General features: G+C 38.7%; 1 protein-coding gene across 4 annotated transcripts in view; it reads right to left on the bottom strand.

Moving 5' to 3' along the window:
• Positions 1-9,456, bottom strand: part of ATP8A2 (ATPase phospholipid transporting 8A2) — a 624,797-nt gene that overhangs the window by 554,343 nt on the left and 60,998 nt on the right. The window contains exon 1 of one of the 4 annotated variants that reach the window (XM_019651452.1): positions 2,924-3,025. The exons of the other annotated variants lie outside the window; for them this stretch is intronic. Coding sequence (XP_019506997.1) covers positions 2,924-2,963 — 40 coding nt within the window. The 5' untranslated portion in view covers positions 2,964-3,025. Of the gene's footprint in view, positions 1-2,923; positions 3,026-9,456 lie in introns of those variants that run through there. 4 annotated transcript variants of the gene reach the window in all.

Below are 9,456 nucleotides of genomic sequence, written 5' to 3'. Positions count from 1 at the left end.
TATCTGGTAAGAGCTACGAAAGACCTCCTAGGGTAATGGAAATAGTCTGTTTTTATTTGGCTGTTGGTGACAGGCATGCAGATACATAAAAATTCATTGAGCTATGTATCCCAATTTGTATGCCTTATTTTGTGTTAATTCTCAAAAATAGAAGATATTTTAAAAACAAAATATCCCAAATGCATTTGTCATTCAAGTGGCTTTGTTTTACTTACAGTATTCTATCATTGAACAGATAACTGCTGATCACCTACTGTGTGCCAGGCACCTTTCTAGACACTAGAAAGCTACAGCAATGAAGCAAACAGACAGAAGTCTCTGCCCTCATAGAGCTTATGCTCTAGGGGGGAAAAGAAACAACAAAGAAAATGAACAAAGAAGTAATACAGTATTTTATAAGGAGAAAGATAAGATTGTGAAAAATTTAAAAAGGAAATAAGGATAGGGAACGGGGTAGAGGGGATGGTTACAACCTCAGCATGGACCCCATAAACTTCTGTTTAAATAGAATCATGATATATAGGCACATACAATAAAGTCCATGTGTTTCTTATTTTAATTTTGGTAAAACACATCCAATATTTATCCTAACTATGTTCAATAGTGTTAGTGCACTCACACTGTTGTGCAAGCAATCAGCAGAACTCTTTTTATCTTGCAAAACTGAAACTCTGTGCCCACTTAACACTAACACCCCATTTCCCTCTCCCCACAGGCCCTGGCAACCACCATTCTACTCCCTGTATCTGTGAATTTACTCTAGGTACCTCATATAAGTGGAGTCATATAGTGTTTGTCCTTTCGTGACTGGCTTATTTCACTTAGCATGATGTTCTCAAGGTTCATCTATTTTGTAACATGTGTCAAGACTTTCCTCTTTTGCAGCTGAATAATATTCCATTGTGGGTATATATCACATTTACTTACCCATTGATAAACATTTGGTTGCTTCCACCTTTTGGCTATTGTGAATGTGTACACAAATATCTCTTCGAGGCCCTGCTTTCAATTCTTTTGGGTAAATACCCATAAGCGGAATGGAATTGCCACATCATATGGTAATTTTATGTTTAATACTTGGAGGAAGCATCACACTGTTTTCCAGAGCAGCACCACCATTTTACATTCCTACCAGCAGTTCACAAGGGTTCCAATTTCTCCACATTCTTGGTAACATTTGCTATTTTCTGTTTTTTTCTGTTTATTTTATAGTAGCCATCTTAAGGGGATAAGTTAGTTTTTTTTTTAATTGCAATTCCATGTAATCATTGTAAAGTATGATTCATTCATACTCATATGTTGACCCTTGAACAACACGAGTTTGAACTGCTCCCAGCAACTTATATGCGCATTTCAATCTGTGGTTAGGAATCTGCTGATGTGAAGGGTTGACTGCAGTTCTACCCAGGTTTTCAACTGTGAGGGGTCAGTACCCCTAAGTTCCACGTTGTTCAAGGTCAGCTATAGTTGGAACAGCAGCCATCTCTTCTCCCAAATCACTTTTACCTAAAATTAACTTACTATGCCTTCTTTCCTTTTGTAAGAACAAGTTTCTAATGTTTGCAATGCCCTCAAGGTGGAAAATATCCAATAAAGCTCATGTTTGCCCTTCAGTATATCTCAAGGAAATGGTAGTGTTTCTGCTTAGGAGGCTTTTAGTGTTATAAAATTCCATCTGAAGTTAAGATTAATCATGGTCTTTGTAGCTTAAAACCCTAAATTTTTATTTAATAGGTTTCATTCATTACATATAGTAGTACAAGACAAACATCAATCCACCTCATTGTTATAAGGATGAAATCAACTGTAAAAAAACAAATTCTGGTCTAATTGTTCAAAAAAAAACCATATATACAAAGCAGGACATTTTTCTGTTGAATATTTGTTTACGAAAACCATTTTCTTGGTCATCCAATAATACATATACAAAGTACATCTGAAAGAATCATAATTTGTATCTAGGCTGACAAAAAATCTATGCCCCAAGTTGTAGCTAGGTTAAAAAAAAAAAAAAAGAATGAGTAGATAGGCCACGAGACGACCAGACAGGTTAAGAAGAAAAGCTTCTAGAATGCATCATAGTACACAGAGCACTGATTCCTCATCCATGGATTTGGTGGCAATCACAGTCAATTCTGTGTTCAAGTCCCAGTTCTAAGGTAGGGACAAAATATTCAGTTGCCAAAATAGATCTTGACAAACAACGCTTTACATTCTTTTCCCAACTACAGTTTTCAGCAGTTGTAACTTTTACTAATTAAAAGATGTTGCCCAGAAATGCAGAATTCCATTCATGCTCTTTTGGGATTCTTACACTTCAGCAGCCATCACACCACTGTGCTAAGTTGCAAGAACAAATGAAATACTTAAGAATAACTCAGCATGCTACTTAAACTAAAAGAAATAGTCTGAAAATAAATTTGGGGTTAGAAAAAGTAATTTTAAAATGATGTGAATAGTATGGTCCCCCATCAGGAGCTTATCGTTCTGAGCTCATAGATTTCATGTTGGTGCCCATGGAGGTAAACAACCTACTCCAAGGCCACAGGTTATTATTAGACCATTTTCACTTAGAGCTGCTGGGTTTCCTGCTGTCTAAATACCATCTCATTCATTTTAAGGTTTCATCCAAATATTTTTATTGCAAAAAAGCTATTTCAAGGCTCTTGACATATTTAAAATATATCTGGCTAACATTTACAACAAGAAAAAGAATTCCAAAAATAATCGTGTGGGCTGTTTTTGCTTCATTTTAAGCCATAGGACCTCTAATCCATATCTAGAAGGCGTAGGATTGAAGAGTTGCCAGCTACAAGCTAACCATCTGCTCAGACAATTGCTGCTCTTCTAATCCTCCTCCCTCACCCTTGCCCCGTACAGGCTGTATCTGTATTATGACAGCTCTGCAGATGGTGTCTCTTACCTATGGAACAGCACCTCCTCCAGCCGCGGGTCAGAGGCATGGAGCTCGGTCCTTTACAAGGGGTGCAGCAAGACAAAAGCAGCAGCAACCATTCATAGGTGTCCAGGTATTAAGAGACCTCAAGGCTGATCCCCGTGATAATCTGGGAGAATTATATTATGCCCTGAAACTGTCCTGTGCTAATTCACCTGGTGTACAACATAGTTCCTGAGGACAAGAAATCTATGAGAATAAATAGCAGAGAGTTCTGTGGGATGAGGGGGAGCAATTTTTAATGAAAACAACAAACAACCTAAAAACCCTTTTGCCTCCCAAATTGGTGAAGGAAAAAGAGGGATGGAAGAATAATACTCACTGGTAAAGCCTGCAATACTACAGAATTTCTAAAGAAACGGGAAGCCTCTGGGCTTGCTTTATTTTCCCAGTCACATCTGGGGATTCATCTCAGAGCCTGTGAGCAAGTCAGAGGGAGGGCAATGACCAAGACCCAGCTTGTTCGAGCACCGCGCTGGAGACCCTTCCGGTTACCGGCATCTCCATGCAGAATTCAGTTACCCCAAGCCAAGCACCATCATCATGTCATTTAAAAGGGGGCAAATGGGTGACACATGTACCTCAGAACTCTCCCTGGTTAACCTCTCATAAAATGGCTCTTGGACTTTAATCCTCAAACTCCACAGGCTACAGAGATCTCTCAGCAAGATGACTTTTGGTTGACCTTCACATAGAAAACGTAAGTTCCCAAACTCAATATATTTAACAAAACCATTTGTGGGAAACATCTCTAATGAAAACCCAAAAAGCAAGTGGGGGTGGGGGGAGTTAGAATTATGTTCAACGCTTGTCAAGTTGCAAGGGATGTGCAGATGCAATGGCAAACATTATCCTTGAACATGATGGCAAAGTAGAAAGACTCTTTCTTATACAAACCGGCCTGACAGATTCGATGGCTCCACACAAAGACATGCATGGAGATCAACAGGAGGGTGAGCAAAGCTTCACTTGGTCGTTTTTTCCATCCTGAAACATCCCCTGTCTCCTTGCTAAGGAGACCCTGCAGCAGCACCCAAACCCATCTAACAATGCCCGATCCAGACCGTGTGCCAGAAATGCCCCCAGAATTGCCCCTGCCCCATCCTGCCACACACACAGGAGGTTCTGGGGGAGCTCGCTGACTGACTGGCAAGTTCCCAGGCAATAGTCATTATGTTTTCTTCAGGGAAGTTGTGGTCCCATATCACAGCTTCTTTGGGGGTTCCTAAGGGAGAAATTCGATTCTGGACTCAGTATCAGAAATAGCTCAGTGTCTCCTGAGCAGAATCTTTCTCCTCTAATGGATGCTAATTCTCATGATGGATCATGCCTTCCTTTTCCGTTGGCTGATTAAAGGCTGTGAGCCAAGTATATTTTCTTTGACCTCTGGTTTTGTCTTACTTTTTCTTACTCCTATTTTCTCTTATCCTCCTTTTTTCTCCCTTATTTTCAATTTTGACGTACCATGCCATATTGATATGTGAGATAAATAATTCTTCTGCTAAAGGAATATAGTGAAAAATAAATAAATAAAACAATTAACAGAAGTAAAAACCTGGCATAAACTAGGCTGCATTTGCTAACAAATTTGGTTCAAACCTGGGAGAGACTATTTTCTAATTCACCTCTTATTGTCCTTGATTATTTGTAGAAAGCGAAAATCCTTCTATAAAAATCATCCAGAAAAGTTGATAACACACATAAAAGTTCTTTTGAAAATAAGAGGTTTTTAGAAGTGGGCTTTTTTCTTAAATATTTACTGGACTTTTTTCTAGGTAAAAATCTCATACCCAGAATTTCCCTCATTTCTCATCTGCCCTAAATGTTTAACTGTCCCACAGTGAAAAATCCACTAAGGATCACAAAATGTCACAGAGACAGTCACTGACTAAAGATTTTAAAACAAAATTGTGAGTCTGAAAAATAACAAATGTAGTAAACCAGTGAAAACAAAGAATTAAAACTCATTTCTTTTTTAGAGGCACTACACCAAAATGTTAATATAAATACATGCCTTGTCTTTGTTTCTGTTTTCCTATTTTCTAAAATGAACACATTTTATGATTATAAAAAGATTAAAATAGGAAGGGCTGTTTTCTTTACTATTATATCTTAATTTTTAATGCCTACTTAACATTGGATTAATATATTAAGGCTGCCTTATCTTATCATCAACATTAATATTCTGCATCTAAATTGGAGGTTGCCCAATGGTGAAGAATCTTTGCAGAATTATGAAGGTTCTAGGGTACCCACTTGTTTATAATTGGTCTCACTTTCTCTCTAAAGCAGAGTCCACACTCCAACAACCCCTCTCCCTGTCTATTCTTTGGAATTCAGACAAAGCAGGACCTACCTTTAATATACTTCCTTTAAAATCTATTTGTAATTCTAACATTAAAAGTTGTATGTCTCTCTAATCCTGTTTAATGGTGAAGTTTCCACCATCAGGAATCTTTCGGAAATACTAAATACCACCTCTAGCAATACCAGGAGAAGCTTTATTTTAAAACAGTCAGATTGATTTTATTCACACTGGTTCCCTGAAAGTACCACAACTTCAAAATCTTGACAACAAATTTTATAGGGCTTGGATGTGCTGGAAACCCATCAGATCCCTTAGCGTAAATAGACCCCTAAAAAAGTATGCACACATCTTAGGTTTTTAATAAAGTTAAGCAGTTATTAGCAGCAGTGTCAACATGGTCAAAATACTGCCTTGAATCCGCCAAATGACTAATTCTGATCCTGCATGGAAGGTTATGGGCACACCTTCCAAGTTATTACATCTTGCCTTAAAGCAAAGCCAATAAAAAGAGCCAATCATTTAGTCAGAAGGGGTACAAACAGTTTTTGTAACTGCAAAACTTTTCTTAAGATCAGTTTAGCCTATACATTAACATAAAGTTAGGAGAAGACTAAATAGGATTCCATTTCAATGGTAGTTCCAAAAATGTGTAGTCTATATTACATTTCCCTTATGTGGGACTTGTAAGGAAGAGCAGAGTCACCATTCAATACAATAAGTAAGTGCATTCAGTGGGGAAAAACCCACAAGATCCATTAACTGTGCAAACCAGGTGCAAAAGGAACAGAAAGTCCAACCCAACAAAAACAAGCAGTAATCTATATCATCAATTCTGGTGACATTCACACCACAGAAGGACTACATCAAGCTTGAGGTTAGGTGATTCCAAAATAAAAATCCTTTTAAAGAAAAAAAAGGTAAAATCAAAACTTAAGCGTCACTGGTTTTCTCTCCCAAAAGACATAGCACACATCACTTAATGGATTGTATAACGATTTCCTATAGCCTGAAACGACTGCAGTTCAGGCGGCTTCTGCGGCTGTCACTTCCTGGTCATAATAAGAACGGTTTTCACCATTCTCCAGCAGATTAACACAGAACTCCAAGGTGCCCCAGCATGTGGTTCTCAAGAAAAGTATTCAGGATAGAAAAGGGGTCCTGTAGCTGCTTTCTCCCCGAACTCCCATCCTCACCCAGGGATGAGACGAGATGAGAAGTAAAACGCTACCCAAGCCAGACTTGGGTGAACAATGCAGGAACATACCAGAACACACACATGTTGAAAAAACCACTTGGTGAGTGCAGTAACCCTGTCTGCACTCATGCCTTCTACGCTATTGCATTTTGATGCAGGAGTAAAAAAGAAGAGGGAGAGGCAAGTCATCAACAAAACAAATGGGGCCGGGGACTGGGTAATTTTGGAAAAACTAACAAAAAATGGTGATGTTAAGTCTGTGATGGGGCAGCTGATGTGGATAAAGAACACCCTATCTCCTGTAATGCACTGCAGATAAGACCCAAAGCTGCCCCTTGGCTGTCAGCAATCAAGCATGCTGACACTCAAGGGTCCCCAAGGTTAATCAGCAAAGGAACCGCAAGTGCCAAGTGATGTGGGCTGAGCTGAGAGCACAGCTTCTGTGCAGGCCCTGTAGGGTTCTTCATGCACAACCCGAGCCCCAAAGCTTTAAAATGAAAACATTAAAATGCAGTCATGGGCATGGATAAACAAAATGTGGTATGTCCATACAATGGAATATTATTCAGCCATAAATACAGAAATGACGTTCTAATTCAAGCTACAGCATGAGTGAACCTTGAAAACATTATGCTAACTAAAAGAAGCCAGACACAAAAGGCCACATATGGTATGATTCCATTTATAGGAAATGTCCAGAATAGGCAAATCCACAGAAACAGAAAGCAGGTTAGTGATCACTGGGGGAGAAGAAGAGGGAGGTTGAACAAGGCCAAAATGGGGAGTGACTGCTAGTGGGGGTGGAGTGACTTTTGGGGATGACAAAAATGTTCTGGAATTCCATAGTGCTGATGATTGCATGACTTTGCAAATATATTCACACCCACTGAACTGTACACTTTAAAAGGGTGAAATTAATTTACGTGATTTACAGCTCAGTAAAAAATAAAATAACCATGTACTTTTCTGTAAGTAGGTTATACTTCAAGAGCTAAACTTTGAAAAATGCTACCAGCTCACATTTTACTAAGAAGCACCTCCTATGAAAGCAAGATTATTGCTTAAATAGAAGAAATTAAGGTAGTACTAAAACTGGGTCTCAAATAACCTCAGGTTGTTTTCTAGATCCGGGGGTGGGGGGAAGCGGTGGCAGGGTGAGGGGAAGTTAATTCTCGTTCCATTGTGACTGCATGGGATTTCTTTTTCAAAGTAATGATCACCATGAGAACTCATCAATTAAAACCTGTTTTGAGAAAGTATATAAAATTAACTCTGGTCCATTTAAAACTTTTGTTATCAAAATAGCCTGGAGACAGGTTACATATATAACATGTGTATATTACATATAATTAATATATAGTTTACATGTGTATATATAGTATATGTATTATGTGTGTATATATGTGTATACATGCACACACAATGAATGCCTACTTTGTAAAATACATTTCAGGGAGGAACATACACTTAAACAAGAAGAGACAATATTAACTGGTACCTTCTTCTGGCCTTAAAGGATACTCTCATCTTTTAGACACCTCAGACAATCCGCATGTCAACCACCTTTCATCCCTCATCTCACAACAGTGGCCTCTCACCACTATCTTCTAATTGTTCTTCCCAAGATCAATGACAACCGCTTACCTACCAAACCAGCTGTCCACACTCCTGTTCCTGCAAAACCCTCTCACAGCATTCGGCCTCAGAGAGCATCCCCCACCCAAGCAACGATCCCTATTTGACTTCTAGGAATCCCTGTGCCCCGTTATCTATACAATTGATGTTTTCATCTTTGCTTTCCACACCAGTGGCCCCTGTAACCATCTCTTACATGTGAGGCTCCCCGCAGTCCCGTTTTCAGCCCCCTTCTTGCGCTTCACGTTCACGTGAGGTTATGGCATCCTTTCCCAAGGTAGCCTTGGCCCTAGGCCTCTCTCATGGACATGAGCCCACATTTCTAGCTGTTTACTAGACAAATCCACCTGGTTAATTAATTTTCAGCCCCCGGATAACACGTGATGTTGAGCACCTTTTCATATGTTTATTTGCCATCTGTTTATCTTATTTAGTGAGGTGTCTGTTCAGATCTTCTGCCCATTTTTTATTGGATTGTTTTCTTGTTGAATTTTAAGAGTTCTCTGTATCTTTTGAATACCTATCCTTTATCAGATGTCTGTTTTGCAAACATTTTCTCTCAGCCTGTCATTTTGTTCATTCTCTTAACAGTGTCTTTTGTAGAAAAGAAGTTATTAATAAAGTCCAACTTATTTTTTTTCTTTCATGGATTGTGATTTTGGTCATTGCCAAGACCCAACATCACCTACATTTTCTCCTACATTATCTTCTATGAGTTTGATTGTTTTGCATTTTACATTTAGGCCTATGATCCATTTTTATTTAATTTTTGTGAAGGGAGCAAGATATGTATCTAAATTCATTATTCTTCCATGTAGATGCCCAGTTGTTCCAGCAGCATCTCTTGAAAAGACTATTCTTTCTCCACTGAATTTGCTTTGCTCTTCTGTCAAAGATCAGTTTATTATATTTATATGAGTGTATTTCTAGAATCTCTATTCTGTCTCCATTGATCTATTTGTCTACCCTTTTACCAATACCACTGTCTTGATTACTGTAGCTTTATAATAAGTCTTGAAGTTAAGTAGTGTCCATCCTCTGGCTTTGTTCTTCTTCAATATTGTGCTAGTTATTGCGGGTCTTTTGCTTCTCCACATGAACTTTAGAATCGGTCTATGGATATCTACAAAATAATTTGCTAGAATTTTGACTGAGACCGTGTTGAATCTACAGACCAAGTCAGGAAGACCAGCTCCTTTTAAATGAAAAAGTACTTTGTATCTCTCATCCTTCCTATGTGCTAGCCTTCAGTGGTTAACTCTTACACCCTCCAGTACTTGTCTTCTATTCCTTGTGTTCTAAAAACAGGAAAACCTTAAGCCCTGGTGTCCCAGCAAACCCTCCAGGCCTGGCCACCACCAC

The sequence above is a fragment of the Hipposideros armiger genome, unplaced genomic scaffold, assembly GCF_001890085.2.
Source record: "Hipposideros armiger isolate ML-2016 unplaced genomic scaffold, ASM189008v1 scaffold_160, whole genome shotgun sequence".
In the NCBI taxonomy this organism is placed as follows: domain Eukaryota; kingdom Metazoa; phylum Chordata; class Mammalia; order Chiroptera; family Hipposideridae; genus Hipposideros; species Hipposideros armiger.
The sequence above is the reverse complement of the archived record's forward strand: the minus strand, read 5'-3'. Positions and strand labels throughout refer to the sequence as shown.